This window comes from Penicillium angulare (assembly GCF_028827245.1).
Source record: "Penicillium angulare strain IBT 27051 chromosome Unknown utg000011l_segment0_segment0, whole genome shotgun sequence".
Taxonomy (NCBI): Eukaryota; Fungi; Ascomycota; class Eurotiomycetes; order Eurotiales; family Aspergillaceae; genus Penicillium; species Penicillium angulare.
The window spans coordinates 840,160-864,076 of NW_026623170.1; the positions used below are offsets into that span (position 1 = coordinate 840,160).

At 46.2% G+C, this 23,917-nt stretch overlaps 9 protein-coding genes across 9 annotated transcripts; 3 read left to right on the forward strand and 6 right to left on the reverse strand.

Annotated features, from left to right (window-relative positions):
* Positions 1-1,896: 1,896 nt before the first annotated feature.
* N7478_012472 (MCT family MFS transporter) lies at positions 1,897-3,502 on the reverse strand (the record flags this gene model as incomplete). Its single annotated transcript, XM_056928686.1, has 4 exons — positions 1,897-2,323; positions 2,383-2,966; positions 3,028-3,134; positions 3,196-3,502. 4 exons carry the CDS (start codon positions 3,500-3,502, stop codon positions 1,897-1,899), a joined length of 1,425 nt encoding a protein of 474 aa, XP_056773244.1.
* Positions 3,503-4,429: 927 nt separating this feature from the next.
* Positions 4,430-5,806, reverse strand: N7478_012473 (putative lipase; the record flags this gene model as incomplete). The annotated part of the gene is made up of 1 exon (XM_056928687.1): positions 4,430-5,806. The coding sequence occupies one exon, from the start codon at positions 5,804-5,806 to the stop codon at positions 4,430-4,432; it is 1,377 nt and encodes a 458-aa protein (XP_056773245.1).
* A 1,974-nt stretch (positions 5,807-7,780) lies between these two features.
* Positions 7,781-9,225, reverse strand: N7478_012474 (AIM24 family protein; the record flags this gene model as incomplete). Its single annotated transcript, XM_056928688.1, has 6 exons — positions 7,781-8,276; positions 8,335-8,453; positions 8,505-8,675; positions 8,738-8,809; positions 8,876-8,994; positions 9,054-9,225. The coding sequence occupies 6 exons, from the start codon at positions 9,223-9,225 to the stop codon at positions 7,781-7,783; spliced, it is 1,149 nt and encodes a 382-aa protein (XP_056773246.1).
* A 467-nt stretch (positions 9,226-9,692) lies between these two features.
* On the forward strand, positions 9,693-12,275 carry atm1 (ATP-binding cassette Fe/S cluster precursor transporter ATM1; the record flags this gene model as incomplete). Its single annotated transcript, XM_056928689.1, has 7 exons — positions 9,693-10,073; positions 10,151-10,210; positions 10,281-10,395; positions 10,452-10,720; positions 10,780-11,826; positions 11,911-12,127; positions 12,223-12,275. 7 exons carry the CDS (start codon positions 9,693-9,695, stop codon positions 12,273-12,275), a joined length of 2,142 nt encoding a protein of 713 aa, XP_056773247.1.
* Positions 12,276-13,185: 910 nt separating this feature from the next.
* Positions 13,186-13,531, forward strand: N7478_012476 (uncharacterized protein; the record flags this gene model as incomplete). Its single annotated transcript, XM_056928690.1, has 2 exons — positions 13,186-13,219; positions 13,326-13,531. The coding sequence occupies 2 exons, from the start codon at positions 13,186-13,188 to the stop codon at positions 13,529-13,531; spliced, it is 240 nt and encodes a 79-aa protein (XP_056773248.1).
* A 567-nt stretch (positions 13,532-14,098) lies between these two features.
* Positions 14,099-17,409, reverse strand: N7478_012477 (VAC14 family protein; the record flags this gene model as incomplete). Its single annotated transcript, XM_056928691.1, has 10 exons — positions 14,099-14,552; positions 14,619-14,778; positions 14,828-14,907; positions 14,976-15,094; positions 15,156-15,260; positions 15,313-16,082; positions 16,137-16,830; positions 16,887-17,057; positions 17,115-17,277; positions 17,342-17,409. 10 exons carry the CDS (start codon positions 17,407-17,409, stop codon positions 14,099-14,101), a joined length of 2,784 nt encoding a protein of 927 aa, XP_056773249.1.
* A 1,784-nt stretch (positions 17,410-19,193) lies between these two features.
* On the forward strand, positions 19,194-20,654 carry N7478_012478 (FAD-binding oxidoreductase; the record flags this gene model as incomplete). Its single annotated transcript, XM_056928692.1, has 2 exons — positions 19,194-19,820; positions 19,881-20,654. 2 exons carry the CDS (start codon positions 19,194-19,196, stop codon positions 20,652-20,654), a joined length of 1,401 nt encoding a protein of 466 aa, XP_056773250.1.
* Positions 20,655-20,889: 235 nt separating this feature from the next.
* N7478_012479 (uncharacterized protein) lies at positions 20,890-21,135 on the reverse strand (the record flags this gene model as incomplete). The annotated part of the gene is made up of 2 exons (XM_056928693.1): positions 20,890-20,976; positions 21,022-21,135. 2 exons carry the CDS (start codon positions 21,133-21,135, stop codon positions 20,890-20,892), a joined length of 201 nt encoding a protein of 66 aa, XP_056773251.1.
* A 1,090-nt stretch (positions 21,136-22,225) lies between these two features.
* Positions 22,226-22,678, reverse strand: N7478_012480 (uncharacterized protein; the record flags this gene model as incomplete). The annotated part of the gene is made up of 1 exon (XM_056928694.1): positions 22,226-22,678. One exon carries the CDS (start codon positions 22,676-22,678, stop codon positions 22,226-22,228), a length of 453 nt encoding a protein of 150 aa, XP_056773252.1.
* Between the last annotated feature and the right edge of the window lie 1,239 nt (positions 22,679-23,917).

Consider the following 23,917-nt stretch of genomic DNA (forward strand, 5'->3'; position numbering starts at 1 on the left):
TAGATCATATTATCTAATAGCTTGCGGTTCCACTGTCTATGAATTACTGTATATCAATGATGTTACATACATCCAATCATTGTGTATACGAAACAATTGAGAACTCATTACTACGAAGAAACCCCATCCGTCGATATTGTGTAGGTGTGCCGGCCATAGTATAGAGGTGTGGGAGTATGAAAGAAACGGGCCTAAAATAGGAAGGTCCTTTCCACGGCAAATTCCCCTTATTAATTTTCGGCTCATTATCTTAATAGCTGGCCTATTATATAGGATTCAAATTGAAGCAGATTGACTCGCTCATATTTGTTTCTGATTGAAAGTTGAAAGCTTTACAATTCTGCAAGCCGCGAAGCAAGTTTGAGGTACTATACTAAAAATCGACCTTATGATAACTTCCTGAAGAGTAATTACAGAATATTTGTCATGCTCGCTATCTGAATGGAAAATATCCCTTCATTCAGCCACACATTTCATTTGAACAAATCCGTTATCTTCGTTTATGTATGAGTCGAGCATAACTCGTCCTTTTTTGGTATTTTTTGCCTCCCAATCAATTGAGTCAAAATTGTGCAGAGGATATTTGCAGAATCGCTTATCTCTCGGCCAACGGCAGTCAAACCACAAGGCGAATATTTCATGCACGATATCCCATTTCTCCCTCTCATCATATTCATTCAAAAGAGAATATTTCCTCCATACGTGGAGAGGCCTGTGAACAAACCTCCTCCGACAATGCAGAAGTGCATCATTGTCATGACTAAACTTTTCCTGATGGGTAGCGCAGTGCTGAGGTTTATTAATGGTGGCCTTGGCTAAAATCCGAAGACAATACCATACCCCCAAATCATATACAATGTCCTTTCGGGTTGATTTGTTTGGGAATAGGCTGAATGCGGTCTGTGCCTCTTCAATCAGCTTCTCCACTGGGTCTTTAGGCTGAGGTGGATAGACTGGTCGGATCTCCTAAGTCGTTTTGCCTTCTGATTGATCGAATGTCTCGCTTGTTTCGCTTGCTCTTCGACGTTTGCCAGGATCGCTTGAAGCCATTGCAGATGACAAATTATTCAAGGAAGATCAATATCTATCGTACCAGAAGAAAGATGTTTGGTTTTGAATAGCGAGTATAATAGAAGTACAGTGTAACTCAAGAAAATCGTGCATTGTGCTTGATTATAGGGACGACAGGACGGCTATTTAGGTATAGTCGAGGGGGATGATATAAAAGAGCGATAAATATAGCTAAAACGGACCGTGTGACAGGAAAGGGATATTGTTGAAAAAGACTTCATAGAAGAACAAAGAGAATAGGTTATACAACAGAAAGTCTAATATCAATCGCTATCGGCTGCCATACTTGAAGAACAGAGTGCAAATGGGAGAACACTCTTCCCTTTCAAGTCATCAAGTACCAAACTTGAATTTGAAACTTTCCAAGGTTGGGAATCTTTGTGCATGTTTATCTACTATATATGTAGTCAACACTAGCAAATACTGGCTTACTAGATCACTTGACGCTATCATGCCTACGGTGCTGTTTAAGTAATTATAGGATAATTGCTTATATTATAACCCTCGACAAAAATAGTACACCGCACGATTAGATTGTCTATCAAGAGGTCAGATAGGAGATATTCAGATATATCCTATTTTCTCTATATCCCATTTCGTGCGTTTCTAATGGCACCCGGAGCAAGTGATACAGTGATGTACTTACTGGAGTGGAAATTGGGGAGATGACGGAGAAGATTTGATAAAAATACATGCAACGAAGCAAGAAGTGATGATACCCACGATCTGTTGTCTATATCAGATTTATATTCACTCATTATTATCTATATGGTTATTTGGACTTTTTGCACTAAATACAACTTATGGCCTGCGCACCTACACATGTTATACCTTGAGTGCAGTTCCTCCAACAACGATTCTAGCAACCACAAACAGCGACGCTCCAACGACCATGACGACACCAGCAAAGATTTGCAGCTTCGTATAAGAGTCCGTCAACACACTAGGAACCAAAGCACCACCAATCGGAGTACCAGTAAGAGCTGCGATGGAGATAATGGAGAAGCAAGTGCCGTTGCGGAACCCGATCTCCCTCAAGTCTGAGATCTGGGCGATGAGAGCTGGTGCAAGAGATACGAAGGCGCCCGAGCCGAAGCCATAGAGGGCACTGAACAAGATGGCGGGGACATTGCCTCGGGACGGAAGCCATAATGCCAGCACAAGGATTCCAGAGAAATAACTGAAGAAGATCATGATGTTGTATCGCCCAAGTCGGTCGGCCAGGTAACCTGGAAGGGTACGACCGAAAATACTAAAGAGAAACAAAGGTTAGAGAGCGTGATAAAGTTGTCGTAGTACGAGAAGGCTTACCTAGCTGCATTCAGGATCGGAATCAAATACTGCGATAGATCGGACGACATGCCATACTCCTCAGCCTGGGTAATGACAAAAGTAAAAGGCAAGAACATGCCCCAGAAGAAACAGAAGGCCGCAGCGACAGTGACCACGAATTTAATATCCGTGAGAGGCTTAAAAAAGTTCCAAATCTTAAATGGCTTTTTGACATGCGGCAATCGCGACTTGAGAGTCAAGTTGGCAATACCAAGCATGAAGAGGATCAAAAATGCGCATATCCTCATAGCCCACCCGAAACCAACCTGGGGAATCAATTGGGAGACCATAATAGGGAAAATGACTCCACCTAAACTGGAGCCGGAGGCTGTAACGCCAAGCGCGAAGGCACGACGTTTCGCGAACCAGGTGCTAACGGAGTTCACGGACGCGTTGAAAATCGCACTTGCGCCAAGTGGGCTGCAGATTCCCTGTGCGAGGATAAATTGGTAATATTCAGTGGAGAGAGATGTCATCATGAGACCGAACACATGCAACAAGGTGCCGCCTAGCAGGATCCATCGCGGGCCATAGCTATCGAACAAGTATCCGAAGATCGGACCCTTGTAGACCAAGAATCAGTATGAAGGTTCTCTTAGCTCGGTATTAATAGATGTAACTAACCGCAAAGAACATGACGAAGGTCTCTAGCGAGGTGATCCATGCCACCGTGCTAGGTGACATATGGTCGAGTTGATGGCTTTCATAGTACGTTTGGAAAACACCAATACCTAGAACAGATTAGCAAGTGCCCTCCCAATCATTTTTAGTGAATATGAGGGGTAATCTTACAGTTTATCCAGCCAAAACTGACGAAGAGACCGCAGAATCCTCCTAGGACCGTCATCCAAGCCGGGAATCCTCCATCTGGTGGTGGACCTAGCGCGGGAGGTCCCGCAGGAGGCGCATCCGATTTATCCGTCTTAACTGTAGCATTCGCGTTGTGCAGATCGGTGGTATAGGCATTTTCCTTAGCATCAGTGCCCTTTTCAGGATCACTCGGGGTAGGGTCGCTCATTGCCGGGGTGGAGTTCTCAGACAGCGCTCTGTCTGCAGTATTGTGATCTGACGCTACGTCAGGGGTGTGAGGTGTGGCCATTTCGGATAGATTTAGGTATCAGAGTATATTAGAGACAATTTGCGAATGCTGTCTCAGTCGCAAGATGGAGCGCCGTGATTGTATTGCCGGATTTAGTTGCGTCGAGTAGGAACTAGAAGTCTATACGGTAGAAAAGTATTAGAAGACATCTTTTTGCCAGTGAGGAATAGTGATTGCCAAAATAAAGAATAGAAACATCTTGATATAAACGCAAACACTGTGTTACAAGATGGGATATGCGACTTGCCTGCAACCAAGAAACCTTCCAATAGAGTTTGAATCCGGAGATTAAACTTTGCAAGTTAGGGATTATCCACGTGGTGGGAGCCAGGAGGACAAAGAGAATGAACTTCAATGGATATACATAAGCAGGGATCTCTTCAACGTATTTATGTTGCGATGAAGCAGGGAGATGTAAGCTGTAAAGACCGGGGTCGGTTTACGGGGTCGGATAATCAAAACCGAGTCGGTGTATGCGCGTCGGGCCCCGCGTCTATGTTAACTCCGAGAGATTAGATCCTTTGGGCTTAGACCCTGAAGAAGGGGGCGAGATAAAAGGCTGGATGACCAATAATGATCAATTGATCTCATAGAGTTCCCGATGTGGGGTATTTTGGCTCCAGATATATGGAACCCATGGCTTCGGAGATTATGGTGGTAGTCTGTACATTGATCCCAATTATTCGCTTTGTGTAGACAGCCTCGATTCTGAGGCGAGGCCAAAAACAATGGTCCCAAACCCTATGGGACCATTATTTTTGTATTTTCTTTCTTATCTAAAAGATAATTTAGCAGAGGAATACTCCAGGGGACACTTTCAATCTATTTTCATTGTTTTGAACACATCAAAATCTTCAAGCAAGTAATATTCGATTGAATCAATCCGGATAGCTAAAAATTGCTGTTGGTTTATGGTAAAGACAACGACTACAAGTCCACTTTACCGCTCTGGCGGTAGAAATCAGACATCGAGGCATCGATTGACACCTGCTGCGACCCTTCGAGTCCTCCAAATATCATCCCTTCAGGGTACATGTCGTCTTTGACACCATCTTCAACGTTTTTGAATCGCGTGTTAATCCATGGGATAGCCAAGGCTACCCCGGGCAATACAGCAGACATATGATCAAAACCAAGCAATGGTACGTCCCACACGGTGGCCTTACCTTCCTTTTTCCAACGCTTGATTAGATCTTGAGTAGCTCCAAGTGGCGCAGTGACTTCATCTTTAGTTCCATAAAAGATGTAAAGAGGGTAACCAGGATTACTTTCTTCAGTGAGTCCTTGTCCCATCCAGCCAATTTCCTTAATGAGATCCTTATACCTCTCCAAAAAGTGATCGCCACTTTTGAACCACGAGGAAATGTTGGTGAAATCTGTATCTTCCGCGAGTTTGCCCTCGTAGGAGCAACTGCTGAGTTCAAGCAGGAACTTCTTATCTTGGTATTCGTCGGTTCGAAGATCATCGCGCATCCATTGATTCATCTCGGGATATGCATTCATGATTCCGAGCACGGCCCAGACATCTAGCCCGGCGAGCTTCTCTCCATTGACATTGAGATATGTTTGAGAGATGTTCGTGGGTGGACCACCCATTACAGCACCAATGATGGGGAGATCGTTGGCATACGATGATTTGAACTCGGTGGCCCACTCTGTCGCCAACGCACCACCAGAATACCCAAACATAATAACTTTAGCCTCTTCCTCGATACCAGTATAGTCTGTGGATGCCATAGCAGCACGGATGGAATCCAGAGTCTGGTAGGCACTTTGTGGCCCCACGCCAAAGGCAGCATTGGAACCCTCATAATCCGGGATGTTGAGAATTGGACCTTCTTGCAGATATGGCATAATGAACAACAGGTTAACCTTATTCCATTGGGCACTCCAACCCTTTGCCCCGTATTGGAGACCATAGGAGGGATTGCAGTTGACATCGGGGGAATCGTATGCGTTCTGGAGAGAGATAACTCGGTTCATAATGGGTTTAGCAGGAACAATTATTGTAGTGACGGAAGCATCGGAATTGTTGTGCACGTCTCGAGTATGATATAGTAGTTGATACGCTGTCGCTTTACTCTTCCCGGGAAAGATGACAGTGGAAATGTTGACTTCACGTCTATTTAGAATCGTCCCTCGAGCTGACTCATTCCAGGGAACGCCATCAACCTCAGTGGGTGGTACGTAGAAGGGGTCATAGATTGGAAGCATGGGCTCCTCTTTGGCAGCGGACGCAGTGCGAGCCAAAGCATGTTGGAGCCCGACTGTCGAGATGAGAAGTAGGTGGCTTAAGAACTTCATTATGCTTGAAGGTGAAACTGGGAGTACCTGAGGTCCCAGTGAGTGATTTGGGACAATATATCAGTGCTAAAGAGCTCATATTTATAGTCATTATGGCCCCCTCTTTGCTTGACTTGAAAAGTGCGTTTGTTGTATGTCACTAGCATTCAAATACTAATGACATAACCGTGCATAGATCCATCGGCACAGGCGAGCTGAGAGGTGCAAGGGCTGAACCTTCGAGCATTCAGTAGCCAAAGCTCTGGGAAGCTGAAACCAATGAAAACAATTTCTAGGCTCCAAAAGAGGCAGTGATGAGTGAGGTCACTTAGGCGATATACCTATATGGGTATGTTTTCTTTTGACGGCATACCTCTTATTGAATAAATGTGACCTTGGAATATCCGCCTTCGGTTTGCCTGAGTTCGGTGCCAAAAGCCGACCAGGAGCGGACTCAATCGAACCAGTAGCAAAGGCTTTTCATGCCAAGTGGGGAGATGGCTGATGACACTATGGTTTTTTGTCTTCTAAGGTTGCACAAGGTGCTGCATCGCGCATCGAAGGGATCTCTTGTGGATGTTGATCTTTCTGATCGAACCCCCTTGCGGTTCGTGTTTAGGAAATGTCCAGGAACTGTATAGGATAATTGGCACAGCAATTGAAAGTCTCCTGGTGTTGTATTATATCAATGACAGAAAGTAAACATTAAGAGATACCTATGCCTGGGGATCGGGATCGGCCCGCAAGCTTATTGTGGTGGGGTGGCCATATCTTATTGTCGATCTTTCATTTCTGCGTCGACATTCACATTGCATGATCATGTAAGGGTATTTATTTCAATAGTGCTTCCACAAAGGTGGATCTTGAGTATCACCCCCGCACCTGGCCCTGTATCTATATTACGTTGCAAGCAATGCACGAACTTCGCATCGTATGTGTTCATTTCCTTAGATTTATACCGCAAGTGTCTTAGCTTATGGTCATGTCTTCGTAGGAATGAATAGCTCTTCCGCGACTCCCCAGTCCTGGAATCCTGAAATCCTGAAATATCCACCATCCCAAGCATGAGACCCCCCGCGAGGTTTTTGATTCTCAATGCCTGTCAATATTTGATCAAACTCTCTGTTGGGATTTAGCATTTTGTGGCGATAGCCGATGACCGCGAAGCTATCTGAATGTGTTTTGACTTGGAATTCTCATGAAAGAGGGATATGACCTAGGGCTGAACTCCAGAGTTACTACTACATTGGTTAGGCAATTTGAATGGCGTTTTAGAGCCTACGTGAACAGTTTGCCCAAATTAAAGTGATGGTTCCTTCCTTTTTAGTGACCATTGTTAGAATTAATAGGAATGGTGTGACATGGAGAGAGAGAAGAAAAAGAAGAAGCCTATATCATGTGTGACTATGATAACTGGTTCATCAACGAGCGCCACGGTAGACACGATGGTCATCGATGGATGATGGGCTTGTTTCTGGCTACAGATGAGATGGTCACCGCCGCTATTGTGTTACTGACTAGGAAATTTACAACCTTGAGTGAGAGATGAAGCCTGTCATTTCTACTGCCGAACTCGAGCAAACCATACTACCCGTGGGGCTGACTATGTGAGAGAAAGTGTTTTTTTTTGCAGTGGAGATACCACGAGATCCGAAAATCTAGTATGTTTGGTTCATATACCCATACTTAGACACATCTTATCGTTGTACAGTGTCCAGGTAGCGCATATAAGAAGAATTTTGGGATTTCAACATTCGTTGAAGCAAGGTATGCACCGTATGTCCTTCTTTATAGAACTTCGACACTACAAGATCATACAGATCGCACGTAGAGTAATACTAACCTTCCAAGATCGTAAATTCGGTTGGAATGGCAGGGAGCCAAGATTTGAGATGCCGACGATATTGTACAAGATGCCATTTCGAAAACCACAGAAACCAACACTCTAAAGATCATAAAAAAGAAAATGCTAAACATGGTCAAGTCTTATCGCCTTCAAGCATTTTGTATGCCATCTGGGCGAATCTTAGCAACATTTTGGCTAATACCCTTAATCTCCTGGGTGACGTCCGCGACGGAACGGGTAATACCGACCACGACCTCCTCATTGGCCTTGGCCTGCTTGTCGTTCTCGAATTCCTGACGAGAAAGAGTTACGCCGCTGGGTGTATTGGCGATCTCGTTCACCTCGCGACCGGAAAGAACGTCGTTCAAACGAGGACCACGGGATTGAACGAGGACAGTTGCAGGGCCGTCGAACTGTAAGAAAAGTCTATCACCCCAGATTGTCATGCGGGACCAGGTTCGTAGCGTGTGGAGGAAGCCCATGGTCTTTTTCCAGGCATTGGAGCTTGAAACGTTTCGAATGAAATTGTTGTTTTGTAGCAATCGCGGTAAGACCTTAAGGCCTGGGACTTGGAAGCTAAGTGTGGTGGATTTGAAGCGGTAGGGACGAGGAGGATTGGAGGACATGGTATAAGCGACCACATTACTATTCGATGTTAGTCCGATGTACATAAAGATTAGTAGAATCGACAGCAGTCACATACCTTGGGTGAGCGATATACTGTTCGCCATCCTTTAACTCTACCGAGTATACCTGGCCGTTGCCAACTAAGGCGACCAAACCTCTTCCAGTCACTTCTGAGCTACCCCAATGAGCCAAGCCCTGTACGAGTTAGCTGGTTGATCTTCTCCGTAGAGGTAAGTTCTCACGTACCAGATTTGTATTGATAGTGGGCTTGATGGACAGAGACCGGCCCGTCCAAGCAAGCAGAGCGCGACGTTGAGCAACCATCCAATCGACCGAGCCATTAAGATTCACCACGGTAAAAGAGGTAGTCGGGGAGCGAGTCGAGATAAGCGCAGTCACCGGACTGGCAGAAGAAACCTGGTATATACTGATTAGATGATTTGTAGGATAATCAATCTAATATAAGACATGCGCTGTACCTTTTGGTAGAGGAAAGGCACTCCGACAGCCGCCCTGCGGAAGGGTTCCAGAACGCTCAAAGTCGAAACCACCTATTGCGATTGAGAAAGGTCAACACTGTTATTCATTTGCGCTTATAAATCGGACTCGTCGCATACATTGTCTGCCTTGCCGCTTAATCCTACCAAGGTTCCTCGGCGCGTGTATAAGTTTTGTGAGGCCGAAAGCGATGCCGAAAGGAGTGAATATGGGGCGCCGACAACATCGAATCGCGCATCTAGAAGTGATTAAAAGGTCAATATTGGTTCATGAAAATGTCACCGACCGGAAACTTACCTCGCGATTCAGCGGAACTAGCTGTGTTGGCGAGGGGTAGGTGATCCCCATTCACCGTGGGATCCGCAGATGGTGTCGCGCGAATCTGAACATATCTTGTCTGTCGATGAACACGAGGAACAACTCGAGTCCAGGACAATGTCCTCACACCTCGCTGGAGGGCAGGACGCATTGTGTCAAAAAGAAGGACAGAGTGGGTTGCGTCAAGAAAGACTTTACGTCAGTTTCCGGAGCTTCAAGATGAGAAAACACGGGAAATCGTGGATCCGAACATTTGGAGGTGAATCAAGGCCCAGAGCCATACAGAGTCATACAGAGTAGACTTAACAACATTATCTTAACATTAACACTGAGATTTATAAATCAAAGTTGTTTTTTATTATTTTCTCATTCAAATTGGAATATTAAATATCACCATCTTGTTCTTCCCACCCATTCCTACTACCATTCTCGGACTTATCACCCGCACGACATTATTCTCCGAAGCCGGCGACTCCCAAGGTTATCGCGGAGTGCGGAGCTGCACAGCTGCGCACGCCATCTCCCTCCCACCTGAGCTGAGCTCGTTATGCTCCCCTGAACCCTCCACGGTGTCTCATAACCGCCTCTCGTGGCTAGGTTATATTCAATTCTGCAGCCATGCTGCTCAGAGCAGCTCGATCGCCATGTTGGCGCCCAGCGCTACACTCACACCTACGCGTTGCCGGTCGTCCCGCATGCACGAGACCAAACCCACGACCAATCCAAACACAACTACGCATATTCTCCTCTACTGGTCTCCTCCGAAATCAAACTCCAAAAAATCAGGATATCGATTCTAAGAAGGAGAATGCCGCGGCGACCGAGCCCGCACAATCGCCGTCGCCGCTGCCAAATGTTATCGCTGCTTCGAAGCCGGAGGAGGTGGAGACACCAACACCTAAGAAGGATATGTTGAGTGAGGCTGCTAAGGAGAAGAAGGAGCAGCGTAGAGCAGATTGGGCGATTATGAGGGAAATGGCTAAATATCTTTGGCCGAAGGTACGTCTTTGTCTTTGCACACATATTAAAGATGCGTGGGGACGTTGGAGGAGCTTGTGCTAACGAGGTACTGGTAGGATGATTGGGGAACAAAACTTCGTGTTGGAACAGCATTGTCACTGCTAGTTGGAGCAAAGGTTTGTCGTTTCATATCATTTGGTTGAATATTTTCTCTGGAGGAGACCTTGTCCTAACATCATTATTTAGATCCTCAATGTCGAAGTGCCATTCTACTTCAAGAGTATCGTCGATTCCATGAACGTGGACTTTGCCACTCTCGGCGGAACTGCGTATACTGTAGCTGGATCTATGATTATAGCATGTAAGAGGATATACCCACTAAACAATTTGCCTTACCAAGTTCTAACCTTTCATCAGATGGAGCAACTCGCATCGGAGCCACACTGTTCCAAGAACTTCGAAATGCCGTCTTTGCCAGTGTTGCACAAAAGGCCATCCGAAAAGTTGCAAGCAACGTCTTTGAGCATCTTCTCCGTCTGGATCTTAATTTCCATCTCTCGCGTCAAACTGGAGGTTTGACCCGGGCCATCGATCGTGGTACCAAGGGTATTAGTTTCCTGTTGACATCAATGGTCTTCCATGTTGTACCAACAGCACTAGAAATCTCTCTGGTGTGCGGTATTCTGGTATGTCTCATTTTCTAAACGTAGGTTAGAAACGTCCTCGGTGCTAATCTGGTTTCTAGACTTACCAATACGGTCTTCAATTCGCTGCGATCACAACAACCACAATGATTGCTTACACTGCATTCACTATTACTACCACCGCATGGAGGACCAAGTTCCGACGCCAGGCCAATGCAGCCGATAACCGCGGAGCTACAGTCGCCGTCGACTCGCTTATCAACTACGAAGCTGTCAAATATTTCAACAATGAGAAGTTCGAGGTAGCCCGCTATGACAAGGCCCTGAAGAAATACGAGGACGCCTCAATCAAGGTGACCACATCTCTGGCGCTACTAAACTCCGGCCAAAACATGATCTTTTCCACCGCGCTAGCAGCAATGATGTACCTTGCCGCCGACGGTGTCGCAACAGGGTCCTTAACAGTTGGTGACCTAGTCATGGTGAACCAACTGGTTTTTCAGCTCTCCGTGCCTCTCAACTTCCTAGGCTCTGTCTACCGCGAACTGCGCCAATCTCTGCTGGACATGGAGACGCTGTTCAACCTGCAAAAGGTCAACGTGACTATTAAGGAGCGACCGAATGCCAAAGCCCTTGAGCTGAAGCGTGGTGGTGAGATCCGCTTTGAGAATGTCACTTTCGGCTACCACCCCGACCGACCCATTTTGAAGAATGCCACATTTACGATCCCTCCTGGATCGAAATTCGCCATCGTGGGCCCTAGTGGATGCGGCAAGTCTACAATCCTTCGTTTGCTCTTTCGCTTCTACGACACTCAGTCGGGCCGGATCCTGATCGATGGACAAGATGTGCGGGATGTCACGCTTGAAAGCCTCCGGAAGGCTATTGGTGTCGTGCCACAGGATACCCCATTGTTCAACGACACGGTTGCTCACAATATTCGGTACGGCCGGATCGATGCTACTGACGAGGAGGTGAAACGGGCCGCTGAGCGAGCTCATATCCATCAGCTTGTTGCAGGATTACCGGATGGATATGACACCGCTGTTGGCGAACGTGGAATGATGATATCTGGTGGTGAGAAGCAGCGATTGGCTATTTCTCGATTAATCCTTAAGGACCCGGAGCTTCTTTTCTTTGACGAAGCTGTAAGTGGATATTCTCCTGCGTTGCATTGTGAATTTGCCTGAGTTCCCGGGAAACTAATGCTTGTTTTCTTTTTCTTTGTTTAGACTTCTGCGCTCGACACCTATACTGAGCAGGCTCTGTTGCAAAACATCAACAGTATTCTCAAGGAGAAGAAGCGTACAAGTGTATTTGTAGCTCATCGACTTCGCACCATCTGCGACAGTGACCAGATTCTGGTATTGAAGGAAGGTCATGTGGCTGAGTCAGGGTCGCATCGCGAACTCCTCGAGTTGGGAGGTGTTTATGCAGAGCTATGGAACGGTCAGTATTTCATTCTCCAATCCCAACCCCAAGCACCAAGCCTCAATATCGAGATTGATTTATTGACTAACTAACGTAATCCTTGGCTTGTATAGCGCAAGAACGGACCATGGAACACGAAGAAGACGAAGAAGCACCAAAGAACTAGACGGAGTACAATATCTATAGATAAACCACCAGCAAATAAACACTTTAAGCAATACCACCAGCCATGTACATTTATATCCACCTTACTTACTCTTATGAGTAAGATAGTGAGCACTAGGACCAAACCCGCTTTGACCTGCATCCTCAGCGCTAAAACCCGCGTTGCTCTCCACAATGTCTCCACACCGACCGCGTGGTTTTCTGTTGATTTGAATTTAATTAATTAATCTGAAATCCCAAGAGTCTTCCACGGGTTCTAGTCCGTGTCTTAGTTCGCTCCTAGTGTCCCTTAGCGCTCTTGACTTCTGCTTCCCTGCTTCCTTCTCCTTTCCCACTCTCCATCATTCAGCATCATATCATCGCTGACTGTCATTCCTTATCCTCCGGGTTATTCTCACCCAGCCACTCGTTTATCCGCAGACAAATATCCAATCGCTTCAATTGAGCCTTGAAATAACCAATTACTATCTTTGACTTCGACTCGACTTCTTCCGCCTCCGTGTTTTGTGGCACCCACTAGTCATTCCTGGCGCTTGTCGTTGCTCGTGCCGCTCTTTTTCTTCCCCTCCATCTCATCAATTGACGTTCCCCCCTTTTCTCTCTCTTTCCTTTTTTTCCGTGAGAGAGTTATTTCTTGCTTCATATCTAGGTAATAAGATCATATTCTAATTTTTATTATCTTTTTCAACTGACTCGTGGATATTCAGTTAAGCATTCCGCCTGGTGCCGAAGGAGCATTATTACGTATCACCTGCATACACGAGGGTGTCAGCTATCTATAGAACTGAACAATCCACTTCGACTGAAATTCAACTGGAATATCGGACATCTGACCCGCCCAAGGTCGACTTCGACTGAACTATCGATCGCATTACCACTTCTCATCTCGTCGCATCTTCACACAACACAACATGGGTATCAGTCTCATCGATAAGCTTCAAGCTAGTACGTCTTGCCGCTCAACTCCCTCCCTCACACATACACACAGACACCTATATCCCAAGATCCATACATGCCCGCCCTCGATCTAAGCTAACTTATCTCTTCTTAGAACTCGAGCTCTACCGTCTAGAGCAGCGATACGGCCGCCGCAAGCACCGCAGCACCTTCTCAACAGGCGCTCAGTACGTCGACGGAGAATATGTCTACAATACAGGCACAGGAAGCAACTCGCCAACAAGCACAATCTCCAAACAATCAACTGGAAGCTGGCGCCCATCGGGAATGGGATCTGGCGAATCACGCTGGCGATCTTGATCTGATTGATCTGATCTGATCTGACTAGAGTGACATGACGGCCTTTTGTCATTGACGGATTGATTCTGATTGACGCTTTGCCTTTTCCTAAACTGCTGCTCCTTTGCGCTTGTGATTTTGTGCTGTTTTTAGCCGTGTTTGTTTGTCTGTTTAGCTTTTCTTTTCGTTCTTCGCGTTATGTCCCGCGAAGATCTTGACGATGTTCCGTGCATAGTCGCCATGTCTGTTCTGTGTTCTGTGGAATGTTTCAACTTCTCTGTGATATTATTTACCTGGGGCTTTCTTTTCTTTTTCTCTTCGCTGTTCATATTCAGCCTGTGTGTTGTTGCATCACACATCTTTGATGTGAGTTTCTGATCTGATCTGATTATCGATCGTGGTCTTGAGGATTGTTTTATGATGTCCTTACTAGACCTACTATCTGAAAGAATACAACCACTACACTTGAAGCATTTACCTGGAAAAATAGATATAGCTGATAGTAGCTGAGTTGACATGTTCTAATAAATGACGATGGGTATCTTGAACCGTTCTCGCTTCTTTCTGCTCTCAAAATAGAAATCGACCTCATTTTTTTGACTTTCGTCCTCCGATATTTAACCCACGGAGATTAGAAAGACCCGATTTGTATTTATGTGATGTACCCAGGAAGGAGGTCGTCGATCCTCCCTTGGTAGTCTCTGTTATTCCACGAGTCTGTCCTGCAGCACCACTTGGTCCAGCAACACCTAGCCCAATACCTCCAGCACCGGGACTCATCATTCCAGCCCCTCCACGCGGTGCATCAGGGAAGCCAGACCGATCGCGTCCACCAGCGGCAGCAGAGAGAGCAGAACTTAACGATGGATGTAGCGAGTCTGTCTGATTTAGTGATTGTCGTTGCGAGGCTTGAGCACGACGGGCTCGTTCCTGAACAGCCTTGAACTTCTCGAGAAGCTCAAACCAGCGGATCGTGTTTTCTTCGCGGTTTTTGAGACGGGTACCAGTTGGGCGATCAAATGACGAAGCGGCTTGGGGAGCGCTGGATGGGGACTTTAGTATCGGTTTGCCATCTGGGGATAATGGGCTGGGGCTTTTAAATGCATACCTGCGGGGCCCACCCTGGAGGAAACCAATGTTGCTGACGCTGTTTAAGCGGTTTTTGAGCGCGGCGAAGGCGGAACTCTGGGGGAGGAGCATGAGGACGCCGTAGAGACATTTGTATAGATAAGGGTACTTTTCGGGCTCGAGGAGTTGAAGGCGGAGATCTAACTTTGGTTAGCATATTAAACAATGGGATTGAATGAATAAGCGCACATGTAAATACTGGAGACTCCAAGAGTTGCACAAGCTTGTCGATTTGGATCAGCATATTTACTGTCATCTCTAGCTCAGCACTGACGAGAATGGTTAGTCATGTACTCATGAAGATATGTAGAGGTATGTTAGTAGATCCCATCCTTACAAAATCTGAAGGAGGTGGTAAGCTTGCTCATAGGCTTGAGCAAGTAGGCATAGCGAGAACGTGGAAACTGCATTATGGCACCAAGACCTGAAAAGAGCAACGAAGAACATTTGTCCTTCCTATAAGGAGTTGTTAGCCTGCTTCCATCGAAGTAGAATGTAATACGTTAGAGAAATATACCCTCGAGTCCAGATTTCTTAGACGCTTCCTCATATCTGATAGCTCAGGGGCGGTGATTAGGTTATTGTTAAGGTTTTGTACCATGATGCTGGCAAATTCAAGGTCCTGCTTATACATTAGTAACATAATCTGCGGGCTTAGCGTTTCCCAAACTCACCTCTTCCTTTTCGAGGCAGTCTGCTAATGTCCGATAGATGCGTTCGGGACTCAGATTCAAGCACAACTGCCGGATGATGAGGTTGCCTCGAACTTCAAGCAGATGCCTATCTGTAGAGAAAAGCTGCAACAAGTTCACCATGAAAGAGGCAAAATAGCTGTCCTCGCTGTTTCTTGAGATCTGCGACAATAGTTGGAGATCCTTCGTCACGACTGCCTCTGCGGGATCGGAGAGAGTCTTCAATAGAGCCGGGAATGTGCCATCATTGAATGCAACCACTTTCCGGGGTGCCTTGCGGTGTAGCATTATGAGCCACGAGAGTGCGGCTACTCGAGTGGCTTCATTCTCGTTAAGGAACTGCAGTGTGAGAGAGGTGACAGCTGCTGCGTAATCAAGGTCGGTCGGTTGAAATGGCGTTGAAACAATACTACTACGCGGTGTGACTGCGAAGGACTCTTGAGTGGACTTTCTAGCCTCGTTGTTTGAGATTTCGGAAGATTTTCTTTCAACGCTCTCCCTGCTTGGCGCTGTAGATGGTACCTTGGATTGAGTTTGAGCGGCCTCCTCGGCCGTGTCGTCGGAAAGAGAGTAGATATATTCAAGGAGAGATTTGTTGACTCGATTTGCTGCTTGTCGAACTTGATCGGAACCGCTAGACATTGCTGGAAGCACCTGTGTGAGAAGCCGGGGCACAAACGGAAGGATATCTTCTGGACTGATCTCAAAGAAATTGTCGATCCAGCGGAGTGCAGTGAGTTGCATTTCCTCCTCTAATAAATAGTTAGCGTTGGGTATGGGAGAACTTGATTTCGAAAAGAACCGACCATATGAAGTGTTGACAAAGCCGACGAGTATATCCAAGATCTTTGGGTAGTCAATTTGCACATCTTGGCCCGGAATCCAATCGCCTTCTGTTTGGGTAAGATCATCATCAAGGAGAGACTCTGAAGCAGAGTCATCTACAGCAATGTCGTCTTTATCCTCTTCAACTGCCCCGGTGGGTTCTGCCATCTGCTCAGTTTTGGCGCTCAAGCTCGCAGTATCACTTGAGGCAGAACGCCGGCGACTTTGGCTTTTGCGACTTTCTTCGATACCCTTTTTGAGTCTGGTAATTCTTTTAATCTCTGAAAGAAAGCGTTCCAAAAGGCCTTGAGTTGCCACGTTGACATCCCTGTTAGGACCACCCAGAAACTTGATTAAGCCCTCCAGGAACTCAGGCAAATAACAAATCAGTTCCAAGTCAGGGATAGTATCGAGCAAAGTAAGCCAGGAGACGAGAAAGTTGCGAGTGAACGGGCCGATAACATAGATCCGATCTTTGAGCAAGGGAATGAATTTCGCGAGGGAAAAAGCCGTTGGGAGATCGACCTCATCGAGAGCATCTGCGTCTGAAGCATCCTTCTCTGATAGCTGAAGGACTGAGACATATGAAGCTGCAGACTCGGCAACAATGTCCTTGACTAATCGATCCAGGAGTTCCGCGCCATTTTTCACCGATAGTTCCGAGTCAGAGGCCAGCTATAATATAGTTAGAATTTGCCGATAACGGTCCCTTGGGTATATCCAGGTCTTACTTTAGCCAATGCATCGAAAATATCGTTGAAAAATAAAAGAACTTCTCCTTTGGCGACCTTGGCAATGTTGTACATGCTTTCGCAAGCATAGTACCTGACTCGGGCATCTTGGTCAGAGAAGCACGCCAAGACTGGTGGTACAATCTCTTTCAGATATGGTGCTACTCCTTCCTGTATCCAAAAATATCAGCTCATGTCCCCATCATCCCTTTATAATTGGTGACTCACAGATCCGAGAGCGATCGAAGCTGCCGCCAGACCAATCAGACCGCCATTCCGAGCGTGTGGTTGGTGTACAGCGTAGGCATAGTCGTGGCAAAGCTGCTCGACGATTTTCTGGATTTTATCATGTTCTGACTTGAAGACTGAGTCGCGAACAATTTTCTCGAGCCTGTAGACGCGTCCCATATTAGCGTCTTTTCATTCCACGTTGCGTGATTTCCATCGTGACATACTCTAAGGCACCTTGCTTTCGCTTATCGTATAGCTTGTCGTTAAGAAGCCTTTGGATAGAGTAATCCATGGCTCTGTCGCTGAGGTTGCTTTCCTGAGCTCTAAACTAAGCAATGTTCATGGCGGGGAAGCTCGTGTCGGTGGATTGAGGTGGTCAGGGAATCGGAGATCGCACGACGGTCGGAATGGGTACGGTGTGGGGGCTGGACAAGGAGACTGAATGAGAATTTCACTAGGAAGTCACATCAGTCCTTGGTATTGCAGTTATCTTGTGAAACGACTTTGTGAGGCGCTGGGAGTGAAAAGAAGGATGCGTTGTCAACGCGGAGGATGGATGAGTCCAAGCGCGGTGTGACGTATGTCAGCAGGTCGGGACTGGTCTCGGCCCGATGCTTCTATAGATCAAGATGAAGAGGGGGTGGACATTTAAAAACCTTGAACATACTCATTCTGTGACAATTATTCTCTTATTTCCCGCGATAAAGAAATCCACGAGATCTAGTTTTTTTGTTGTATCACTCTTTGTCTAAAGTTGTTAACAAAAGATGGGATTAGGGTTTCATAGAACAAAGAAGATGGGGATCTGCTGTGGGAAGTTGTAAGGTACATAAGACTTGGTTTTCATATTCAGGTGATTTCCTCTGACCAAGATCCACAGTGGGTGCAGTGTAGGGAGATACGCAAGGATGACTGACAATAAGTTTTCGATATTAGTCCAAAAAAAGACCGGAGACGTATAGTCTATTATCTGATGTCAGTTGCCAGATACTACACAACAAATATTGGTTGAACACTCTCATGTTTCGTCATCAGCGTGCTCCAGATAGGTAGTTCCAACATGGAAGTACATAGCCAGACGTTTAATGCTGATTGCAATAACACTTTATTCATTTAGGTTAGTCCGCTTGAGCTTTGCTGGATGGAGGAATGATAACAGGAGAGACATACGCGGCACCCATGACGAATATTCCCCCAACAAGTAGTCTCTGCTTCAAGGGCAAGAAGAGCCTAGAGATTGCGGGCAAGGATAGGACGAGAATGAGCAGGTCAATTGGCACATCTGAGATGCAGGATGTATACCACATGGGCACGCTGTCGATGCACTTGTGGAGCAGCGTCACAGAAAAAGAGCTGGTGCTAGAGAAGAAGAATAGAAATCTCTGTAGGAAGGATTGGGATGCCAGTGACCTAAGGAAATTTGTGGAATACATCTTCCCATTCCAGGAGATGAATGAGGCTCCCGTACAGCCACTGTGGGAGCAGATCCAGGTGGGTATGGGCGGCCCGCATGCCAAGCAAGCATTTTCATGGCCAGCGCTTCTAATCTTGACCTCGAAAAAGTGAGAGGTTATTCTCGAATGAAAGGGTGAACTTTGTATACAGGACTTGTATATTGCATAGCATGTGGGTAGTTCGAATTGCTTGCATGGCCCCCCGCGATGCATGACGTATGAGTTTGGGGGCCGCTGCACCTCATCTCCATTTTACGATACATCTGGAGCCTGATGAGCTGGCTCAGATGCTCCGGGATGATTTGAGATGATGCTGGAAGTAAATTTCACTCCAGCTTATTGCATGACTATCATGTCCGACAGGGATCATTATCGTCACCGACAATGTATGCCCCGACAAAACAAAGAAGTTGTGTTTGACCGCTCACTCATGAGTGCTACCAAGTTATCATCCTAGCAAGACTAGCATGCATGATTTCCTATAGTAGATCATTGACCCATCATATTGAAACACTGGGTTCTGCGCGTCGCTTATCTAACCCAGCCCTATATAATGGTCGACTCCAACAAGGCCCCGAGGTCTACTAGTAGTTCACTATTTCACATACCAATTACATCTATCATGACCGGTTCCATTCAGCTGAACGCCCTCGAGGTCTTTCTTCAAGGCCATCCTACAATCAAATACACATTACCGTCTTCTCCCGACTACCCCGCTGCTCGCCAGATCTTCAACGGCGCCCGTCGTGATAACCCCCTGGCTATCGTCCGGCCGCAATCCCCCTCTGATGTTGCTACTCTTATCAGATATGCCAAATCTAGCTCCCTGCCCTTCACTATCCGCGCGGGCGGCCATAATTTGGAAGGCCTTACTCTTGTTGAAGGTGCCTTGCTTATCGACCTGCGTGCCTTGACTGCCGTCACAGTCGCTTTGGATCGAAAATCTGCCACTGTCCAAGGTGGTACCCTGCAGCATGAGCTCGCCAACACGCTCTGGGCAGAGGGCCTAGTCACTCCGACAGGAGCAATCCCGTCCGTTGGCTACGTTGGCTGGGCCACATATGGTGGGTATGGTCCCTTCTCCTCGCACTGGGGCCTTGGAGTAGACCAAATTCTCGGCGCAACTATTGTCAACGCCGACGGCGAGATAGTCAAAGCCGACGAGTCGCTTCTACAGGGCATCCGCGGTGGCGGCGGTCTTTATGGTGTCATTCTTGATCTCACAATTAAGGTTTACCCACTCACTAGCGTAAGTATCACCGTAAAGTACCTCCAACGATTTCAGATTTAACCATTAAATTTCCTCTAGCTCCTCGCTGGTGCCATTATTTTCGACTCTTCTGACATCACTAAAACATGCGTCGATTTTAACGCAGCCCATGAAAAGCTACTTGAGACTGAAGGTCTGCCACCGCAACTGACGCTACAGCAAATCGCCTTCAACGCTCCCACGGGACGTGCCTTTGCCGCCATTTTTGTCTGGAGCGGTGCAAATATCGAAGAAGGCCAAGCCTGGAGCGAAAAGATCGCCAACCTTGGTCCTCTCGTAGCAAACACCGTTACGCCTACCAACATCCCGGAATGGTTTGATGGTAACGGTGCCCTTGTCCCACCTGTTGCCTCTGGTTCTGCCTACACACATAATATCAGCCGCGTGTCCCCGGCCATAGCTGAGACGATCGGAGACAGTCTCGCCAGTATGCCGGCCGACCCGGGCACCATGATGTCCATTCATCAGCTTCGTGGGCCCTCAACGGAACCACAAGCCCATTCTTCCCTTTTTGCGGCCCGGGAGCCCCACTATATGCTGGAGTTTCTGGGATTCGCAACGCAGAAGGATAAGGATGTACAAGAAAAGTCAGAGAAGTGGGCCGCTCAGATGGCAGAGGATACTAAGCAGGCTGACCTGGAATATTTGTTACCTTCGGCGTATGTGTCTTTGTATAATAGTACTGTTCAAGCAAAATCGTCTGCGCAGTTGATAGACAAGATATATGTGTCGAAGGTTAAGACATTGAAGGAACTGAAGGCCAAGTTTGACCCGGAAGACGTGTTTGGCTTGGCGGTTCCGGCATTGAAGTAAATCGGTGGATAAAACTTGGAATGATAATATAGATTTAGATGTTTGGCGAACCGTGGAAGAGAAAATATTGGATTCTGCTTCTTGTAACTTAAAATCCCGAGATAATTTTTCTCCTGTCCTTTGTTTCCTACTCATCGGAAGCCGTATCAGTGACACTAATACGGAAAAGACAACCAAAAATCAGCAGGAAAAATCCAGTATATAGGTGGTGAATATAGTGTCAGATCCAATACCATTACTTCAGACAGATTGTAAATGTCATGATACTACCTTGTCGGCTCTTTTTCCCATCACTTGGAGAAGTATGGTCAAGAAGAATGGCCTATATCGAAGCCAGATGGTTAGCTATGAGAACTTAAGCGCTTACATTCGCCTTGATGCGACTTGCCTTCTCTGGCCTGGAGAGGACCATATTTCCCGTGTGATGCTGAGAAGCGGAGAGGCCACCCCGGGTAGGTTTTTCGTTCTTGCTGTTATCCATATCAAGTGAAGACCTACTGACAAAGTGCTATTGAGCTTGTCGAACGGAACGGTTGCTGGAATGAGGGGTTCCCTTCTTATATGCCAGGGCCCTGAGTATAAATAAGATACTGGGAACAGTCCCAGGAGAATCAGGGCATATGAAACATCCACTAGCATAATTCATGAGCCACTCTTGCGGCGATTGCCAATCAGAGTCAATTCTACTCCCCAAATAACTCACAACTTCTCAACCGCTTTGATATCCGGCGGAGGAGCAACATCCCTCATCTATACTAGGTAGTGGAGAACGTTCCACTCCGTAATTCGAAGCTGAAATATAGCAGGGAATGCGGTATTAAAGTGAAATATATGAGTATTTACTTTAACTATGAACATGTATTCAAGTTCTCCGTTTCCCCGGGAGCAACGTTTGGGAGGTAGATAAAGTATGCGGATTTGACCATGCCTTTGCTTGACAGTTGTTGACGAACTACAAGAGTTTGGAATTCATCACAGTATCTCCAAGAATTGATCTCACGACTGAACGTCAAGTTGATATGTGTGGCTAAACATAATATCTATTGTATAGGTGGTAGATGAGCACACCAGGTATCCAGAGTGGGGAGCTGATTACAAGGAAAATTGCTATCGACAAGGTTTGCTCGTCACTGGCTGGTTGCAATACCCCTTTTTGAAGGATCTCGGTTCTCTGCCGATGGAAAATTTCGTGTTCTGTTCTCATTTGCTCCTTTACGAAATTTATTTGTGCAAAACGAAGCTCCCGAGACCTATTGAATCTCTGTTCCAGTTTTTGGAGCTTTTCAGTAAGATGGTTGGACTGTACAGCCAAATGTCGCTCTTGCTTTTGCCTTCTTCTGGTGACGGCAGCTTCATAATCGTCTTTCTGCTTTTGACGGCTTTCTTCAGTTGGCATACTTTTTGGACGACGATAAGTCAACCTTGTCTGGGTGATATCGTGATCTCGAAGAACTCTTTGACGAAGAGATAGCAAAGATTCTCCATTCAGCGGAACCATCACGACTAACGGCTCATTTCCTTCTGTATATGCTTTGCAGATATGATGACAAGGAGACCAAGTGATCTATCAATTACGAAATTAGTACAGGTTTGGAATCTAGTTTAACAGTAAAGCAAACCTGGCTTATTCCACGCTCCAATGCAGCCAACCTGATAGCATACTCAAGCAAATCACACAAGCTCCGCTTCGTGCTTTCAAGAGTTTTAAGTCCGTTCTTATCTTGAGTTGAATGATGCGCCATTTTGTTTCGAATCTGCTTCGCTTTCTTCATTAACTGATGGAGGTTTTTGAGTTCATCTTCTCTCATAACTCTGGCGAGGCTGCCATTGGGTTCTTTCAATTGCAGCCGAACGATATCAACTATAGCTGGTAGATCAGCTGCCTGATGGCACCGGTATCCTCTCGTTCTCAACCCATCGGCATCGATAAGCTCGCACAGGATGTACCCCAAAAATTCAAGCTCGTCGGTCCAGGCCGTCAATCGTGTTTGAGTTTCAAAGTAGGCTTCTGCTTGTACTGACATTTTGTAGCATGAGTTCAATGATGCGGGAAATCGCCCACAAGTTAATGCTCGGATGTCTAGCTTCTAAATAAGTGAAGTAGGTAATAAGTTTGTCGTGACGTCAACCATTTTGATAACATACTACTTCTGCAGGTCCCATTGGTAGACACAACTTCGTCGGTAGTGAAGTCACCCAGGCAGGTGTGACAGAATTGGCCAAAAGTATATTAATGAAACACTTAATTACAGAAGTAGCCCTGGCGTATCGGAAAATCGACTGCACTCATCTTACGTGGGCAGATGGTCTGTAGACTAACCAAATCAGGACGGAATTTTCACCAAGTCCTCGGGTTAGCGTAAGTGTTTGGGAAATATTTCCTGTGTAAAATATGGAAGCTAACTTCAAATGTTAGTGTAGCCACATCCGATGCTGATGATTCCTCGATTTTGGCTGCCATCATTTTTGTGTGGTCCGCTGTTGAAGCTAGCCAGGATTCCAAATTTGCCAAGACACGTCCATCTTATGCCCCAGAGTTGTCGCCTAATTAATCACATAATAATTTGTCGTCACCCGTGACCCCATCTCGTAAATAATCATGCATAAGTGGTGACTTAGTAAGTACTAATCCAGAAAGGGCAACCAAAAATCGGCAGAAGAAATCCAGTACGTAGAACCAGTGGATATAGAACAACTTTGGAACTGCCCCCGCGTCAAGAATTTAGAAGAGCATTAAATGCATATATGCATTGTGATATACAATAACATAGAGACAATAATTTAGGGGAACTCAAAGTTTTATTATTGAGTCAGGTATATCGTATAATGATAAAACAAAGAAGCATACGATCAAAGCACACGACTAAATCGGAAACTCTTTGTATGGAGCTATCATCGTAATCAACCACGAAGCCCAACGTCATATCCTCTAGCAATACTAGTATTGAAGATGCAGGTCGGCCCGAGGAAATCCGGGGTAAGCTTCTACATTTGAAAATTGCACGATGATCAATATGAAATGGGTCAATGGATCTATATCTCCGTCGGCACTCCCCGACATGCCGGTCACATGAGCGGGACTATTGAATACGAGTGCACAACCAGAGACGATAAACAACACATTCCAGTTTGAATACTAACCATTGAGTTAGTCAATTCAACGCGAGCACTTGAGGCTATTCTCCACACCATGCCCCTTTTGATTCGTGCCCGCATCGTCGGTTTCTCCTCACTGGGGACTGTCACCAAGTTACCGGGCTAAC